The sequence below is a fragment of the Balaenoptera acutorostrata genome, chromosome 2 (assembly GCF_949987535.1).
Source record: "Balaenoptera acutorostrata chromosome 2, mBalAcu1.1, whole genome shotgun sequence".
NCBI classification, from domain to species: Eukaryota; Metazoa; Chordata; class Mammalia; order Artiodactyla; family Balaenopteridae; genus Balaenoptera; species Balaenoptera acutorostrata.
In genome coordinates this window covers 32,937,622-32,957,377 of record NC_080065.1, presented here as the reverse complement: position 1 = coordinate 32,957,377, position 19,756 = coordinate 32,937,622, and the positions used below count along the sequence as shown (strand labels likewise).

At 36.2% G+C, this 19,756-nt stretch overlaps 2 protein-coding genes across 3 annotated transcripts in view; one reads left to right on the top strand and one right to left on the bottom strand.

Annotated features, from left to right (window-relative positions):
• NADK2 (NAD kinase 2, mitochondrial) overlaps positions 1–19,756 on the top strand; it is a 45,997-nt gene that overhangs the window by 10,376 nt on the left and 15,865 nt on the right. For both annotated transcript variants that reach the window (XM_057540081.1, XM_057540082.1), the window contains exons 2-7: positions 4,832–4,920; positions 5,806–5,894; positions 6,749–6,830; positions 11,576–11,659; positions 13,466–13,602; positions 18,470–18,548. In XM_057540081.1, coding sequence (XP_057396064.1) covers positions 4,832–4,920; positions 5,806–5,894; positions 6,749–6,830; positions 11,576–11,659; positions 13,466–13,602; positions 18,470–18,548 — 560 coding nt within the window. The remainder of the gene's footprint in view (positions 1–4,831; positions 4,921–5,805; positions 5,895–6,748; positions 6,831–11,575; positions 11,660–13,465; positions 13,603–18,469; positions 18,549–19,756) is intronic.
• Positions 15,881–19,756, bottom strand: part of SKP2 (S-phase kinase associated protein 2) — a 58,261-nt gene continuing 54,385 nt past the window's right edge. The window contains exons 10-11 of the mRNA XM_057540083.1: positions 16,562–16,586; positions 15,881–15,942 (exon numbers count right to left, since the gene is read on the bottom strand). Of these exons, the coding sequence (XP_057396066.1) occupies positions 15,907–15,942; positions 16,562–16,586 (61 nt within the window). The 3' untranslated portion in view covers positions 15,881–15,906. The remainder of the gene's footprint in view (positions 15,943–16,561; positions 16,587–19,756) is intronic.

Sequence of the window (19,756 nt, the reverse complement as noted above, 5' to 3'; positions counted from 1 at the left end):
TCATAAACAAGATTGGGAAGGTAGGTATCAAAATATTAACACTAATTATCCCAAGGTAATAAGATTATATGTAGTTTTAACTTTTCATGAATGTATCTTCCATGTTGTATTGTTTTTATAACCTTTTTAAAAAGAAAAATACATATTATTAAAAATACTATCTAAAAATTGGTTTTACTTTATAATTCAGTAAGTAATGATTTAAAGCAAAAGAATATATTTAAGATTGTATTTTGGACAGATATTTGAAAAACAGATTTTGTATCATAAAGAGGCAAGGCGTAAGGGAATTTGGAAAAGGAAAGAAAACATGCTTTTTTTTTTCCTTCCAGTTTTATTGAGATGTAATTAATACACAGCACTGAATAAGTTTAAGGTGTACAGCATAATGATTTGACATACATACATCATGAAATGATTATCACAGTAAGTTTAGTGAACATCTGTCATCTCATATAAACATAAAATAAAGGAAATAGAAAATTTTTTTTCTTGTGATGAGACCTCTTAGGATTTGCTATCTTAACAACTTTCATATATAACATAGAGCAGTGCTAATTATAATTACCATGTTGTCCATTACATCTCTAATACTTATTTATCTTAAAATTTTGTACCTTTTGATTGCCTTCATCCAACTCCACGTCCCTCCATCCCCTGCTTCTAGTAACCACAAATCTTACCTCTTTTTCTATGAGTGAGTTTGTTTTTGAAGTATAATTGATCTACAATGCTATGTTAGTTCCTGTTACAGAACATAGTGATTGGTATTTCTGTACATTTCAAAATGGTCACCACATGATCACTTCATACCTGTGACCCATTTATTTTGCAACCGTAAGTGTGTACCTATTAATCTCCCTCACCTATTCTTTCCTTCCCCCACCCCTCTCCCCTCTGGCAATCACCTGTTTGTTCTCTATATCTATAACTGTTTCTGTTTTGTTATGTTTGTTCTTCTTTTTTTTTTTTGATACCGCATATAAGTAAAATCGTATAGTATTTGTCTTTCTCTGTCTGACTTAATTGGGTTAGCATAATAATACCCTCTAGGTTCATCCATGCTGTCGCAAATGGCAAGATTTCATTCTTTTTTTTTTCAAGGCTGGGTAGTATTCCATTGTGTATATATAGGCAGCATAGATATGGGCCTTATTTTTGTATCCATTCAGCCACTCTGTGTCTTTTGATTGGAGCATTTAGTCCATTTACATTTAAAATAATTATGGATAGGTGTGTACTTACTGCCATTTTGTTAATTTTGGGGGGTTATTTTGTACTTCTTTTTTATTCCTTCTTTTCCTTTGTGATTTGATGACTATCTTTAGTATTATCTTTGGATTCCTTTCTTTTTTGTGCATGTGAATCTATTGTTGATTGTTGGTTTGTGTTTACTGTGAGGTTTATATCTTGCAGTCTATATATACATGTGCCTATTTTAAGTTCAAACTCATTTTTGCTCCTTCCTCTCATGTTTACTGTTGGGCATCATGTTTTACATCTTCTTGCATATCTCTTACCTACTTATTGTGGATATAGATGATTTTACTATTTTTGTCTTTTAACCTTTTTACTAGCTTTGTACGTGGTTGATTTACTACTTTTACTGTATATTTGCTTTTACCAATGAGCTTTTTCCTTTTGTAATTTTCATATTTCTAGTTGTGGCCTTTTTTTCCTCCTCTGCTTTGAGAAGTCCCTTTAACATTTGTTGTAAAGCTGTCTTAGAGGTGCTGGATTCTTTTAGCTTTTGCTTGTCTGTAAAACTTTTGATCTCTCCATCAAATCTGAATGAAAGCCCTCCTGTGTAGAGTATTTTTGGTTGTGGGTTTTCCCTTTCTTAACTTTAAATATATCATGCCACTCCCTTCTGGCCCACAGAGTATCCGCTGAAAAGTCAGCTGATAGCCTTATGGGAGTTCCCTTGTTCGTAACTTGTTGTTTTTCCTTTGCTGCTTTTAATATTCTCTCTTTATCTTTAATTTTTGCCATTTTAATTACAGTGTGTCTTGGTGTGGTCCTCTTTGGGTTAATCCTGTTTGGGACTCTCTGTGCTTCCTGGACCGGGATGTCTGTCCTTTCCCATGTTAGGGAATTTTTCAGCTGTTATGTCTACAAATATGTTCTCTGCCCCTTTCTCTCTCTTTTCCTTCTGGGACCCCTATAATGTGAATGTTAGTATGCTTGATGTTGTCCCAGAGGTCTCTTAAACTATCCTCATTTCTTTTTATTTTTTTTTCCCCTTTTTCTGTTCAGCTTCAGTGATTTCCATTACTATATCTTTCATCTTTCTGATCCATTCCTTTATGTCATCTAATATAATGTTGATTCCTTCTAGTGTATTTTTCATTTCAGTTATTGTGTTCTTCTCTGTTCGGTTCATCTTTATATTTTCTAACCCTTTGTTAAAAACTTCTAACTTCTCACCCTTTTCATTTCATCTTCTCCAGAGTTCTTTGAACAACTTTATGATCATTACCTTGATCTCTTTATCAGGTTTAGATTGCCTATCTCTACTTCACTTAGTTCTTCTGGGGTTTTATCTTGTTCATTTATTCGGTACGTATTCCTCTGTTGCCTCGTTGTTCCTAATTTGCTGTTTTTATTTCTATGTATTTGGTAGGTTGGTTATGTTTTTCCAACCTGGGAGAAGCAGCCTTTTTTAGGAGATGTCCTTTGCATGCCAGCAGCACACTCTGCTCTGGTCACCAGACCTGTGTGCTCTAGGGGTGCCCCCTGCGTGGGCTGCATGGGCCCTCCTGTGATGGGCTAACTACTGTGGGTGGTCTGGAAGGCGTGGCTGGCCCCAGGTCTGGTTGGTTGTCAGGCCCTGCCTTGCGTGGTGGCTGCCAGCTGCTGTTGGGTGGGGCTGGTTCGCGAGGCTGTTGGCTGTGGGGCCCTGGGGCTTCTTGCGTTGGTGGGCAGAGCTGGGTTCTGGAGTAGGTGGTTATGGGGCCAGGGGCCCCGGGTCTAGTCTCGGCCTGCCGATGGGTAGGGCTGGTTCTCGACATGACTGGCTGTGGGGTTGGGGGCGTCTCAAAGCTGGTGGGAGGGGCCGGATCCTGGGGCAGTTGGTTGAGAGGCCCAAGGTGCCCCAGAGCTGGTGTTGGCACACTGGTGGGTGGGGCTGGGGTCAAGAGGATCCCCAGGCTGGTGCCTTCCCACTGGTGGGTGAGGCCAGGTCCTGGGGTTAGTGCCATCCCACTGGTGGATGCAGGCGGTCCTGGAGTCTCTGGCTGCAGGGCCCTGGAGGTCTTGGAGTCGGTATTTCAGCCCACCGGTGGCCAGGGCCAGGGCCCAGGGGGTCCTGGGACTGGTGCCTACCCACTGGTGGGTGAGGCTGGCCCCCAGGCTGTTGCAGCCCCACTGGTGGGCAGAGTCGGGTCCTGGGGTCTCTGGTTGCAGGGCCCCGGGGGTCCCAGGGCTAGTGTGAGCATACTGGTGTGTGGGCTGGGTCTTGGGCCCTCTGGTGGACAGGGCTGGGTCCTGGGGTATCTGTGGCCTCGGGGTCTTAAGGCAGCAGACCTGTGGGTTCACATCCTGGCAGTAAAAAGCTAGAAGGAGGATTCCAAAATGGTGCTTGCCATTGCCAGCATCCTCGTGGTAGAACGAGCTTCCCCAAATGACTGTCACCAGTCTGTGTCCCCAGGGTGAGCTCTAGTTGCCTCTTGTCTCTTCAGGAGCCTCTCCAGGATCAGCAGATGGGTCTGACCCAGGCTTTTTTCAAATTACTGCTTCTGCCCTGGGTCCTGGAGCGTGTGAGATTTTGTGTGTGCCCTTTAGGAGTGGAGTCTCTATTCCCCAAAGCCCCGGCTCTCCTGAAAGTAAGCCCTGCTGGCCTTCAAAGCCAAATGTTCTGGGGACTCGTCTTCCCAATGCAGAGCCACTGGGCTGGAGAGCCAGTGTGGGGCTCCAACCCCTTGCTCCTTGGGAGGAACCTCCGCAATTGTAAATTATTTCCCCCCGTTTGTGGGTTGCCCACCCAGGGGTATGGGTATTGACTATACTGCATCTCTGAACCTCTTACCTGTCTCGTTGTGGTTCTCTTTTATATCTTCAGTTGTAGATGATCTTTTCTGCTAGTCTTCTGGTTTTTTTCTTGAATAGTTTCTCTGTAAGTAGTTGTAATTTTGTTGTACGCGGAAAATAACATGCTTTTTAATTCTAGCATTCACTCTAGTGGACATATTTCCTACTTGATGATTAAATGGATGTTTCTAAACTTCTCTCTCAACATTTTACTTTATGGATTATTTAGAAGACATGTACTTTAAAAGAATATTAATGATAAGATAGTGACATTATAAAATATTCTAAATGACTAGGAAAAATAATCCTTGAAGGCTGTATGTCTTTATATCTAAAAGTTATCCATTCTTAAGCAGCTAACAAGCCATTTGTTTGGATTGTGTAAATTCCAAATAGAGTTCATAAATCTGAATACAAGAGAGCTGAAAATCCAAGTAGAACAAAGGTCATCTAACTGCCTTCTAAAATACTAGTTCATCTATGGTCTTCAGTAGCCATGTGCAGTATGTTAAAAATCCATTTAGGAAAAAAAAGCACTCAAGCTATAAAACATGAGATTTTTGAGATCCCGTTGACCACATGATTCAGGAAACTTACTGCTGTATTTGGTATTAAAACCAAGTTATGATTTTCTGGAACCAGACTTTCTAATTAAGTTTATACTTGTAGGTTTCACAGATAGTCATTAAAATGTATCTTCAAAAAAAAAAAACCCATTCTGTTTTATATAGGCCTTTTTAAAGAAATATAATATGTAATATATATTATGTAATAAGGCAAAACTTGTTTTATTTTGATATAGCTTGCATTGAAAGGCTCTAGCTACAGTGGACTGCTTGAACGACATCATATTCACACCAAAAATGTAGAGCACATTCTTGATAGTTTACGGTAAGTCTGTGGGATCAGGTCTTGAGTGGGACTTGCAATTTTTATTTTTACTAGCAGCTAATACTTAGATTTTTAGTAAAGATGGCCATTTTAGAATCATTTTAAGAAAATTATATCATGGCTAATGGACCTGATATTATAGTGTTTTTAAGGAAATTTTTATTGTACTCAGAAAATTTCACAGATTTTCAGTTATTATTTCGTCTGCCCAAGAAGTGCCTTTTCTACAAAGAGTTAATTTTGTACACAGCAGGCTTCAACTGTAGCGCAGTGTTTTATTTCTTAAACAGAATAGTGGATTATGTAGGTGTTCATTATAATAGTCTTTGAATGTCTAAAAATTATAAGTACAGAAACTTCAGTTAATTAGGGGCTAAATGAGTCAGCAAATAAGTTTCTGTGTATGCAAGAGAATCAGTGTGAGAACACGCAAATTAGAAAGTATTTTAATCACTTTCAGTGTCTGGCACTCAATATTTGTTGAATTTAAAATAACAGCTATTCACTTTTATAATTTAAAAAATTGTCTCTCGAGGTGTTAGTCTTCTAGGCCGTTTTGTATTAATGAATTTTAGCATCAGAAAGAGTAGAGAAAAGGAAATGCAATTGTAACTAATCAATATTGCTATTCGTCAAGGACTTTGATGTTTTTAAAGCACATGGCGATTTGGGATAGTTTATTCATATGCTTCCTATAGTTAATAGTTAATTGGTTGTTGTGGTTAAGTGAAAATGAAGCTGACCTTACAAAGCTAAACATAAATTTGTTTATAAAACAAACTTATTTATTTATTTTAAATCTCTTTTGTAATAATCTGCCTCTCAAAAAACATACTCCTTTATGTTAGTGGAAATTTTATACACGCTTTACTTTTTTTATCTTAGGAATGAGGGGATTGAGGTTCGTCTCGTAAAGAGGAGAGAATATGATGAAGAAACTGTTCGATGGGCAGATGCTGTCATAGCTGCAGGAGGTAATAGTTTTGCAGAGGTAAAGGTGCTGGAATATGGAAATGCTCTTTAATAATCATATTGCCAAATACCCTGTGGTCTAGCTGTGATGAAGCTTTCAGAGTCCTACCATAAGACAGATTTTTGGATTTTTAAGATCAGGTTTTAAAAGATGTGCTTTATACAACATTTTACTTTTCTAGTGAACGATGTTACTGTGAGGTTCTGTGCATGTATTTCTGTGTGTATATTTAAAGTGTGTATTTAACTTTAAGTATGATTCAAAGGATTATTTATAACTATTTTGGTTTAGTTATGGCAGTCTTTAAAAAAAAGTTGAGTTTAAGAATTTAATGAGATTAGATAAATTCCATCCCTCTTTGGCCCCAATATACTTACACTTACACTTGTTTTTTCCTGAGCTTTATTATTATGTTAGTGACTAAACCTTTACATTTTTTTTGGAGAGAAAAATCCAAAGCTGGACACTTTTGTTGGATGTATTCTCATCAAAATAATTTATGAATTGGGACTGATGTTATGCGAGAGGGAAAGAGGATTGGTTAATAGAAGTGATAGGGTTAGAATAATGGTTCCCAGCTGGAGGCTACTGCTGGCATCCAGTGGGTGGCCAGGGATACTGCTCGCCACCCTACAAAGTTCAGGACAGCCCTCACAGCAAAGAATTATCTGGCCTGAAGTGTCCATCTTGCCACTGTTGAGAAATTCTGGATTAGAGTGGGAGAGATAATACAGAGGGATAGTGGGTAGAAAGGAGTAGACTGTGGCAGCCAACAGGATGGGGTACGGGTGGGATTATTAAAATAATAATAACTTGTTATTTGTAACAAGTCTGGTTATGTCTTATGTCCTTTAGGTGATGGCACAATGCTTTTAGCAGCAAGTAAAGTCTTGGACAGACTTAAACCAGTTATTGGAGTAAACACTGACCCAGAACGGTAAGGAAGAACTTTTTTGTGCTTTGCTTTGCATAGTGCCTATTTATGATAAATCTTAAATTTGGAAGCTCCTTATCCTATTGGTACAGGGTGTTTTCTATGGTGCATGCTGTGTAAGTGGAAACATCACCGTTCCTGGCTATCGTGAATGTTAGAACCATGTTCCAAAATCATTTCAGTGATGAAATTTAGGCATGTAGAATTGATCTCTACCTTTAGTAGATTTCTCTTCTTTGTCGTTATTTTCAAGGACATAGCTCTCTTGTTTAGCTTAGGCATGAGAAATATACACATTTAGCTGGCGGTGGTGGCAGAAAATTATGATATGGGATGGACAAGTTCTCACATTTGACTTCCCGGGTAGTTTGGGAGTAATATCTGTGGGAGAATAGACTTGAGCCCTTGACCCGGGTGAGTACTGGTGACTTCGGTGTTGCTGGATGGCTGAGTTAATGATGTCCCATCTTCTGCCCTTCCTTCTGGCTCTCATCTACATTCCTGAATATGCCTCCACTGATTTCCTGGGTGACTTCGTTGACTTAATAAATACACCAAACCCTATTATCACTTTTTTTTCCTTTCCTTAGCTTCACTGACATTTATCCTCATTCTGTTCCAGCCACCCACAGCCATGATCATACTTGGACTTTGTCATCACCTAGAATTTCCCCACCTCTCAAATCACTCTGACCATAGCTGCCTACCTTAATAGCAGTCCTACTTCCTCACTTCTAGTAAATCTGCCCTTTGACTTTCAGTGTGTTGATCCCCTCTATTTTTTTTTCTTAATTCTCCCTTACTTCATTCACTTTCCTGACAAATTTCTTAAATATTTTGTACCATTATGTTTCTGCTCAATCATGGATGAGTCTTTTCTACTCCTGTCTGTGCTGTCTCCAGAATAACTGATGAACATCTGTCGTTTTAACTTAGATGCTGGTGACTCCAGAATCTGTATATCCAACACTGATCTTGCTTCTACTCTTACACTATAGTCTCTTCTCCCCACTGCAGCCACAGTGATTGTTTTATAAAAGTTTGATATATTATGTGACCTCTGCTCAAAGTCTTACTGTGGTTCCCCATCAAACTCAGAATAAAATCTAATTTTTACTATGACTGGGGTGACCAATTCATCCTCATCCTGGTTTGCTTGGGACTTTCTCAGTTTAACACCGACAGTCCTATGTCCTGGGAAAATTGTAAGTCTCAGGCAAACTGGGACAGTTGGTCCCCTTCACTGTGACATTCAAGACTCTACATTATCTGGCCCCTGACTATTCTGTGTCCTTATGTCCTATCATTTTCCCTTTCTTCATGCTATTCTAGCCATACTGGCCTCCACTTGCATGTATCCGGTGGCATTAAAAATGTAACATGTCTACAGATGAACTTATCTCCTTCCCCCCACCCGTACTTGATAAATGGAATCATAATGGGTGCTGAAGCTGTGATGACCCATCCCTCACCGCCTTCCCTCACTCCCTTCGTCGTATTGGTCTAGGGATTTAGTTCTAAGTTTTAGGGATCTTACCTTTGAGTCCATCTCTTGCCCTCCTCACTGTATTTAAACATAGCTTTATAGTTTGGGGTTTAAATTACTGTAGTAACTTCCAGTCTTGCTCTTTCCAACCCATTCTTTATACTTTGCCTTAATAGTCTTTCCAAAGTACAAATTTGATTGTATCCACTCCTTAATTAAAGTCTTTTCAGGGTTTCCTTATGACCCTCAGGTTATATTGCAAATTCCGGAGCATAGTATATATGATCTTTCACCATCTGTTGCCGATCTGCTTTTCTAGTTTCATCTATCCTCATTTACCTGTAGACACTATACATTCTTCAGCTTAAAAGAAAGACTGATGCCTCTCTAGGAACATTCTAGGATCCTTCCTAAAGTCTGTTCTTTGGGGTTTTTTTAATTGTATTTTTTTCACAGTTTTATTGAGATATAATTGACATACAGCACTGTATAAGTTTAAGGTGTACAGCATAATGACTTGACTTACATGTGTTGTGAAATGATTACCACAATACGTTTAGTTAACATCTGTCAACTCATATAGCTGAAAAAAAAAAAAAGGAGGGGAAAGTTTTTTTTCCTTATGATGAGAACTCTTAGGATCTACTCTTTTAATAACTTTCAAATGTACCGTACACCAGTGTTAACTATAGCCATCATGTGGTACATTACATCCCCAGTACTTACTTATCTTATAGATGGAAGTTTATACCTTTTGACCACCTTCATTCAGTCCCCTCTCCCCTAACCTCTGAAGGTTGTTCTTAAGTGCAGTGTAATGTATGAGCATCCTAATGTCATGATTGAAAGCTCACATATGGGAGTTTTTGCTCTGGTGAGGAGCTTTGTTGATATCAAGAAAGAGTTTGAAAGAGTAAGTGAAAGAGTTCTCCAGATGTCCATGTGCTTTTCATGCCTTTGTTTGTGCTTTTGCCTAGAGTGCCCTTACGACACTTACTCAATTGTGTAGTTCTTTTTAATTCAAGACTGGTACCTCTCCTGGGTTCTGACTATGATTCCTTGTACAGAGAGCACTTATCTCTTCATATTATTTTCTGCTTGATTGTTTGTCTCTTCCATGAGACTATAAATTCCTTGAGTATAGGACTTAATTTCTCTATTGCTAGCATTTTAATTGCCTTTAGTATTCGTGCATGTGTATTTTAGAACTTTGCAATGACATATTTTTACAACATTAAAGTAAGAGATTCTTTAGTGATCATATTTTATACAGTTTGTTGAAATATATTTTCCCTTAAAAGCTGGCTTAATACTCATTAGCCTGTGGGGATTTTGAAACTGGTAAGCAACAGGTGTTGCTTCTCTAATTTCTGCCTAAAATGATGTGTTCTAGAAGTCCTCTGGTTTTTCTTTTTGCCTCCAGGCAGAAATGAATTAAGCACCTGGCTTGTTCCATAATTCAGGTTGCCTAAATTCTTTTTCTTAAGCACTGAGGTGTCTCACAATCCTTAAATAAGCCCAGAAGTTAATGTTCAACGTAAGTTTCTTCTTTTCTGTAGTAGTTGTCAAAAGCAGCATAACAAATCATCCCAAAACTTAGAGGCTTAAAACAATAATAATCATTTATTATCTCTCATGGTTTCTGTGTGTCAGGAATCCAGGAAGAGCTTGGCCGGGTAGTTTTAACTTGGGATCTCTCATGAGGTTATAGTCAGATGTCAGCTGGGGCTGCAGGCATCCGAAGGTTTGACTTGGGTTGGAGGATCTACTTCTAAGATGGCTCACTTGTGGACTCATCTAAATTAAATATACAATTTCGGTTTTCTCTTTTGTATTCTGTACTCACTCTACTGACCCCTGTAAATAATTATGACATCTAAATGCTTAATGATCAAAATGGGATGGAGAGCATGTGATAACCAACCTCCAAGATAGCCTCTTAGTATTTACACCTTTATGTGGTTCCCTTCCCACTTCTGTATTCAATCAGGGCCGGCCTGTGGGACCAATAGAATATGGAATAACAGTGTGTGAATTCCAAGGCTAGGTCATAAATGGTATTGCAACTTCTGTATTGGTCTCTTGGATTGCTCATTCTGGAGTAAGTCGGCCACCGTGATGTGAGGATACCAGAGCCACCCTGTGGGGAGGCTCACATGGAGAGACTTGAGGCCTCTTGCCAACAGCTAGCACCAGTGAGTAAGCCACAATGAAAGTGAATTCTCCAGGTCAGGTCTAGATTCTTCTCTCTAGAGTGTTTTAGACCTGCAGTTGACCTCCAGAGGTATTCTATCAAATGTTGATTATCTTTTATAATCTTAGCACTGTAGAGAAGTATTGCAGTAAATATAAAAATTTTAAAAATTTATTCCCCTGCCTAAGTTCCTTAACCACAATGTTGACCCTCTCAGATAAATTGATTAGTCACAACTTTGTAAAAGCCTTTTTCTCTGCTCTTCACGTTTATGTTAATTTACAGTTATTATTAAGGGTTTGTTTTGCCAGGCCTACTCTCAACATTTCCTTCAAGATTGAAGCATCATATAAATGATGATTGAACTTTCTGGACACCTTTCCTCACATTAGGTGCCATATCCTCTCATCTTCCTGTATTAGCCTGTAGGCAATCTTAACACTTCGTAATTCGCAATTTTAAAAAAAATTTGTCTTCCACGTAAAGCTGTTAACTCCTTGAAGGAGCTCATCCTTATATATTTTTTGAATAAATGAAGGGTTACATTAGATTAAGCTGTGAGTTCTCTTTTGGTTAAGAGAATATCTTAAATACATTTAAAAGGGATTTATGGTTCAAAAAACTTACACATAAATAGTTTGATTCCTCAGAATAACCTTTTAGATTAGTGGTTTTATGGCCCTTTTAGAGATGAGGAAGCTGATGCTAAAGTGACTTGCCCAAAGTTATAGTTAAATAATTTAAAGGTAAGATGCAAATACCACTATAACATTAGATAATTTTACAGGGAAATCAATCAGTGGCAAATTCGCTGTTATTTTTAGTTTTACTGTAATGTGGAAACTTAAGTTGTATTATGGCATTAAACCTGGATTTAAAGTACTATTTCTATTTGGTCTTTTTTTTTTGTTCTTGTTGAAAGTATAGACAATTTGTGGCAAAATGAATTATAGAAGTAGAAATTCAAAAAATTTCATATCTGATTTTTGTAGTTTAGTGATACCTTTTGAATTAAGTACTTTTTTTTCTTCTTCCCTTTATACCACGCAAATTCCTTTTAAAATAAAGGTCTGAGGGTCATTTATGTCTTCCTGTTCGATACACGCATTCCTTCCCAGAAGCCTTACAGAAGTTCTACCGTGGTGAGTTCAGGTAGGAATTTCTTACTATTGCTCTATCATTATCTTATTAAGATAATATTATTATTATTATTATATAATTATATTATTATTGTGTGCCATTAAAAATGCTGTTAAACAGAACAAATTAGATAATATTTGGATTAGTCCATAGTTGTAACAGTAGCCATAAAAAATTATACATTAGCTGAGTCACAACCACATCTAACTTCCCTTTTTCCAGCCCGACTGGAACTGTATGGAGAAACCCTGCCAAGTGCCACTTGGCCTGTAATGTAATTGCAGTTAGAGGTTTTTCTCCTTCAGTGAGATAGAGGCCATTTCTCTACTTTAACCTCGTTACATGTTTTTAGCAGTTTGGTAGAAAGATGATTAAAACTGTTGGTGAAAAATTAAATGTTCAAATTCTCTGAAATTTTATTTTTTTTATCCTCATCTTCTCCCGTCCAGAATGACTGAGGGTTAGATTTACTCTAACCATGCTGAGATTCCTGGTATCTCTGTCTTACATGTTAAGTATTTCTTAAGCAGTGGAGATGTTTTTTCATAATTCTTTCACTTAATTTGTTCAGTGGTCAGACTGCCCTGAAAAGGGAAGGGTGGAAGGAGGAGCTGAGTTGAGGTTGGCCGATTAATTAGAGAGAGCCAAGTTGGACTACTTTTCTTTCCCTGACTTAGCCTAGATGTTATAGTTTGAGAAAACTTTTTTTCTCTAGGTATTTGTGAAATTGTATTAAATCTTCTTGACTTCTGGAATCATTTTTTTTTACTTTATTTATTTTATTTATCTTTGGCTGTGTTGGGTCTTCATTGCTGCGCGCGGGCTTTCTCTAGTTGCAGCGAGCGGGGGCTACTCTTCGTTGCGGCGTGCGGGCTTCTCATTGCGGTGGCTTCTCTTGTTGCGGAGCACGGCCTCTAGGCGTGCGGGCTTCAGTAGTTGCAGCATGCAGGCTCAGTAGTTGTGACACGCGGTCTCTAGAGTGCAGGCTCAGTAGTTGCAGCGCACAGGCTTAGTTGCTCCACGGCATGAGGAATATTCCTGGACCAGGGCTCGAACCCGTGTCCCCTGCATTGGCAGGCAGATTCTTAACCACTGCACCACCAGGGAAGTCCCTGGAATCATTTTTTTTAGTAACAATTACAGTTTCTAGTCATTTCAGAAGTTTAGCACCTTCACAAATGACTAATATACTCCAAGTAGGAGTATATTTTTGTATACTTACCTAGTAGAATCTGTCCCATTGGCTTTTTCATATGTTAGTTTTTGATTTTGAAATTAAACCTGATTCTTGTTTTCTTTACTTTTACCAAAAAGTCATTTAAGTTTTAGGTGTAATCTTAAGTGTTATAATATTTGTTATTGATCTCTTATTGTAAAAAACAGAAAAACATTATTACAGAATTTCAGGGAAGGGATTTTTTTTTATCTAATCTGACCACCTTAACATAATAGTGTTTTAATTTCAGAATGCTTTCTTTTTTATATATGTGTTATACTTTTTTATGAGCAAAACACAACTATTAGCTAAGTATATAGGATTTAATGAATACTTGATAAAGAGTTTGAATTTAATTCAAGTTATTTGGGAGGTTTTATACAAATACATTAGATATTTCCATTACAGTAGAAAAGAGAAATAAACATCTAAATCTGTCTTTGATCAGGAACCTGTGGGTTTTAGGTGTTTCTGGTATAATAAGTTCATGGAATAACTAGTTTTTCAATATGAATTTTTTAATTTGGAGAAATTATAATGTCTAATCCTTTGTTTAATTTATTCTATTTTAATATAATTTGCTTTTCCTTCACTCTTCTAAGATGGTTGTGGAGGCAGCGAATCAGGTTATACCTTGAAGGGACTGGCATCAACCCTGTTCCTGTGGACCTTCACGAACAGCAGTTAAGTTTGAATCAGCATAGTAGAGCCTTCAACATTGAGAGAGTTCATGACGAAAGTAGGTAGATTGGGAATTAAGTGTGTTTGGGGCAATATGTAATTTATAGTTCCTTTGATCTCTAATTTCTAGAAGTAATAATTTATACTTATTTGGGGATTTCGGTGCCACTGATAACACTTAAGGAAGTGCAGTGCACTACTTGAGTTGTAAAATTTATTATGATTAGATTCTGAAATAACAAATATAGCATATTTCCATGTGAAATTTTTTCTAGGGTGGGTTTGAAAACTCACTGATTAGGGAAGGACTATAAAATGTCCAAGAGGATAGTTAATACTTAGGGAAAGATTCTTGGCCTTAATCTTTGAAACGTCAGAAAGAAAAAAGAAAGTGGTAGAAAGAAAATGAACTAATCTGTGGAAGATTTCATAATAATTATACATTTATATATTTACATTTAATTATATTTCCCATGGTTCTAGTTATTGATTAGAATCTTTTTGTTAGGAAATTTTCGCATCCCAGCTTTAAGATTTGCATTTCAAATACTTGTGTAAGATGCTAAGAGAATATTAGCATAATGTGATATGCAGGTTTTTTGTTGTGTTAAGATGAATGCTCAGTTTTGAGCTAATTTGTGGATTATAATTTAGCAATATTTTCCCACTTTTTCCAGTAACTGTAAGACTTTTATGATGCAAGAAGATCCCAAGAGGTATCCTAAATGTCTGTGGACTGTATAAAAGGATATTTTTTCCTCCTGCATTTCATTTCTTGGCTAAACTTATCAGCAAAAGCTATCTTTACATATCTGCTTTCTGTCTTTGTTTCTGTCTTTTCATGGTATCTTGATGCTTACTTATGTTTATTTTTTTTTTCAGAGTTTTTCATGGTGATTTATAGCTTTATAGGTTAACATGTTCCTAAACTGAGTTAATGCCATGTTTAAAAGATGCTTCTTCTTCCCCAGGAAAAAAAATCATTTGATTTTTTGAAAGTTTTTAAGTAATTATTTTAAAAATCTAGACATCTTTCAAGTAATTCATAAGCATATGATTTCTTATTATCATTTTTGAAAGATTGCAGTAAATATTAAGATTAAAAAAATTTTTTTTAAGATATTAAAATCTTAGCTAGAAATTTTACTTTATACCTCACCAAAAGAAGTTATTGCTGTCTCCAAAAGATGTTCAGGATTTGGTTTTTTCACCAACAGCATTATAGGAAAGATGTAGATTGGTATTTAAAGATTCATTGCTCAGATTCCTATCTCAGATTCACTGTTTTTAGTTTATAAGCTAAATTAATATATCATATATGAAACAAAATTACATATAAACTTAGTAATATTCAGGATGTTCCTATCTCATTAGTGTTAGTTCTAGGAAAAGAACAGGAAATGTTCAAAATAAAATATATATAAGAAAATTTCTCAAAACTTAGGCACCAGTTTTTTAATGTAAGGACCCACAAAGTACTTAATATAGTCAGTGGTAAGAGGTCCCACACCAAGGTATGTCAGAATACTAGGGATAAAGCAAACCTCTTGCAAGCTTCCAAAAAGGAAGTGATGGTGGTGTTGGTGGTGATTGTTGTTGGAACAGGTTATTTGATATATAAAGAATCTGGAATCAGAGTAGTTTCAGATTTCTCAATAATAACCCTGGAAATTACTTTACTTATCTTAATTATTAATATTGTTATTAGCAATTATATAACATTTACAATGTCTAGGCACTATTTTAGTGGGCTTGTTAGAGGGTTTTTTTGGGTTTTTTTTTTGATAAAAGAGCTTTATTTTCTGAGAAAAATTTAGAAGGATTTCAAGGTATATCTCATATTTGCTATTTAAATTCTCTTCAAGTTGGCAGGGAACATTTCCTAGGAAGCTGCCATTTGGGATTTTTGAATATAGGAGTAGGTTTGAGATTATAAATATACCACCATGTTTGATCCCTTTCTAATTTAGAACAAAAGATTACAGAGAAAAACAATCCTAGTTTTTTTTTTTTAAACAGCTTGCAAAAGGGATGATATAACTTTTAAGCAAATAAAATTTTCTATCTAGTGTTATCTATCCTTAACTAGGTTATATTTGTATACAAGTTAATGAAGAAGAATTCATTTTTATTACCTTTATACCTTCAAGGGAAGGTAGGGTTGATTTATTAGTTATTTTTTTAAAAACTTTTAATCACATAAACTAGTAACTTTCTTATTTGCAAGCCTGGTTGTATTAATTTGGATAAGTGAATTGATTTGATAATCTCAGTGGCTTAACATACTGAAGGTCTATTTAGAGCTCAGCTCACTGTCCAAGCAGTGTTCAGGCAACCTCTGAACAATGGCTCCTACCATCTTCTAAGGCCTCTGAGTCTTCTGTTGGGTCCTCTGTAGCTTGTGGGGAGAAGAAGACAGTGAGAGCATGGAGGATCCTTAGGGAAGTTTTAGGAGCCAGGCCTTTTCACTACTTTTGCTCATATTCTATTGGCTATTACTAGTCCCATGGGTATACCCAATGCGAGTAGACCTGGAAACATAGTCTAACAGTCTGACAGTGTGAGGGAATTGCACAGGGTTGCAGCCTCTGTCACTAGTATAACAATTCTATACTTAAAAATACAAATTAATAATTAATTTTGTAATGCATTCTCTTGGATAGAAAATTGTTAATTGGTATTGAGTCCATCTTATCATGTCCTGTTGAAGCAAGTTGTAAATGAACAGTTCATGATTAGATACTGTTTGGTCAATTAGCATGAAAGAAAATATAAGCAGAATTAAGATGATTAATGAGACTCGAAGCAATTTTATGTTTTCTCTTCCTTCTTTGATAAAAGATTTCAAGTGAAATTCAGCAAGCACACATAATAAAAGTGCAATACAGAAAGGAAAGTTAGGATGAGGAAAAATGGGTATAAAGATTAAAAAGTCAAGACCATATAAAATAAAAATATATGGTTACAGTTTGATGGTGAGATTTCAGATTTATTAGTAATATTTAGTGAGTACTTACTGTTAGTTGAGCATTTGCAGAAAATCTGTGGGGAGATGTAAAACATTCCATTAGTGATTTACCCTATGCAAAGAAAAATAATTTAAACAATAAATTTTAACTTTTTACATTGGTAAAACTTGTCAGATGTGAAAATGTGAATATATCTAGTACCAAATTAAGAGTTTCAAAAGTTAGGTTTTGCAGTCTGAAGTACAATCAAATTTGATTAAACACAGCAAATTTTCTATGTACCTTTTTGTGTCACGTTCTTTCTACTATATTAATGAGATTTAGCTGATAATGTTAACCCGTTACATAATTTAGTCAAATAAGTTTTCAAAGGTTCCTTGGTATTGTAACAACAGCTTATAATTGAAAGAATAGTTGGGCCACTTTAGGCAGTTATAATCCAAAAGATATGAGGTACATGTAATTAACATTCAATAAATATAAACAAATAGGCTACAAGTCAGAGGAGAATAATAGATTGGTGGTTGTGTTGGTGACAGTGGTGGAAAGTTTTATTAGTGTATTAAGTGTCTAATGTGTATTAGATATCTATACACATTACCCCGAAACATAGAATCTTAAACTGTAACAAATTACCCCAGAATTGAGCATCTTAAAATATTTATGATTTCACAGAGATTGTGAAGGTCAAGAATCCAAGAGTGGCTTAGCTTGTTAGAGTTTAGGGTCTCTCAGGAGGTGACAGTCAAGCTGCTGGCCGGGACAGCAGTATCTGAAGACAAGACTGTACTGGAAGATATGCGTCACAACTCGTCACATGGCTGTTAGCTTCAGTTCCTCACTGTGTTGGCTTCTCCATTGGACTGCTTATGAAATATCTTCCCCCAGAGCAAGTGATCTGAGAGAGAGTGACCAAGGTAGAAGCCAGGGTGTCTTTTTTAACCAAAGCACAGAAGTGACGTACCGTCACTTCTGCCATATGTTGGTCACATAGACTAATCCTGGTGTGATGTGAGAGGGAGAGTTGTACAAGAATGTGAATACCAGGAGGCAGGAATCACTGGGGACCATCTTAGAGGCTAGCTGCTGCCACAGCTGAGGTGGACTTTTAAGCTTTGACTAAGGAAAAAAATGTGAAGGAGACAGAAAAGGGAACTTGTTCCATAGTGCTTGCCCAGCAGGAGATACTTGGGTGCAGTGAATCTGCTATTGGTGACATTGAGAGGAAGGGCCTGGCATTTCCATTTGGAGACTGGTAAAAGATAAAAAGTAAGAGAGACCATTTGAAGGTGACAATCACAAGTTTGATCCAGAAAGCAGTGGGAATTCTTTGGAGGATTTTGCGTGATGGAGTGATGTTTAAGTAATCATCAAGGAAGATTACTTAAGCTGTGCATACAACCTTATAGAGTAAAAAATAGATGACATTTTTTTAGGAGTCATAAAAGGAGATGTGGCTCTGTTCCTCCAGTGCTGCCGTTGCTAAAAATCACTCTTGAGGTTTTCTATTTGAAAAAATAATCTGATTTTTAACATAACTGATTTGGTTTCCTATATGAGCCATTCATGTAATTTGCTGCTTAAATCCAGAATGGCTCTCCTTTGGAAGTACTTGATCATTTCTACTTCTGAAGCTTCCAGAGTAAAACTAAGTCAAGTGTGACCACATGAATCTTAAGCTATGGATAAATATATTTTATCACTCTTGAAAAATTGTTTCAAGAAGACCTAAGGTTTATTTTGGAGAGACAGGGGCTTCATTGCTTCATAATGTTTAGATGATTTTGTGGGTCTGTATTATGAATACTTTAAATATGATTGAATTTATATGTTAATAATGTTAAGGTATAGACACTATTAAGACAAATATGAATATATTAATGTTTTATAAAATTTATATGATAAAATTTCTAAAGTTTAAGGAGCTGTCTTGGATTTTTTTTCCATTACCTTCAGGGTTTGAGGCTTCTGGACCCCAGCTTTTGCCAGTGAGAGCACTAAATGAAGTCTTCATTGGAGAGAGTCTATCATCCAGGTACTTTTAAACCTGTGATCTTGAGTTTGAAATTTAATATTTTAGTAATTTTTAAGCTATTTATTTCTACAACCTAAGATTTGTGAATGATTAATACTGTATAAGTAAGAGAAATGAATTATTTAATGAAATATTTCCAAACCTTTGTACATGTTAATACATGTTAAGAGGAAAAAAGGTGTTATTACCAAAAAATTTGTGAAACCCTAGGTTAAACAAAGTTATTCAGATTTCTTTACTGCAGTATTTCTCAGAGCCTTTAATCTATCATATAGGTGCTTTATAAATGTTTAAGAGAATGATATATAGGCATACATTTGCAATTGATATAAAACATTGATCTTATAGACAGTCCATATTAAAATTGCCCTACTGACTGTCTTAATGTTTTTTAATGCTGATTTATTTGTTTGCTTGTTTTGGTCCAGGATGCAGTTAAGGAGAACACATTTAGCTATCATGGCCCTTTAGATTTAATTAAGAACAGTTCTTAGCCCCACCCCTGTTTTGTCATCTATGATTTTAACATTTTTGAATGGTCTAAGCCAATTGGTTTGCAGAATATTCCTTTTTTTAGATTTGTATGATTTTTTTTTCTTCTCTGCATGATAAGATTCAGAATAAGCATTTTTGGCAAGTATACTACATAGGTAATATTGATCCTTCTTAGTGCAACATCATAAAGCAAGTGTATTGACAGCTTAAAATTTTTGTAACCATTATTACCAAAAATTAAGGTTAGTGAAGTTCTTTACTAGGAATATAAAAATACAGTATTTTATTACTGATAAAATCTATTTTGTGAGTGTTGAATATAATTTAGGCTTAAATTGTCAGTAGAATTTTTTTGCAAAAATTTTTTTGTGTGACACCAGTTACCAGTTATAAAGTGACTGCCATAATATAAAGTTAATTTAACTCTTGGTAGTATGTTAGAACTTTCCTTCTCATTTTTGTTGATGTAAGTGAATTAGGGGTGGAAGATAGAGATGAATCTATATCCTACTTTCCTGCTTCCAGAACCATGTGACCCTTTGAAGGTCACGTAATTGATTCCCTAGTTTACCGAGAGTTTCATATATTCTGAAATTCTCTTTATTATAAGTCATATCCTTTTATAGGAAGTTTAATTATGATGAGAAAAATTTGTCTTAAAAAAGCCACATTTTAGCCAATAACTTAACTGAGGTAGGTAGTACTGAAGAGAA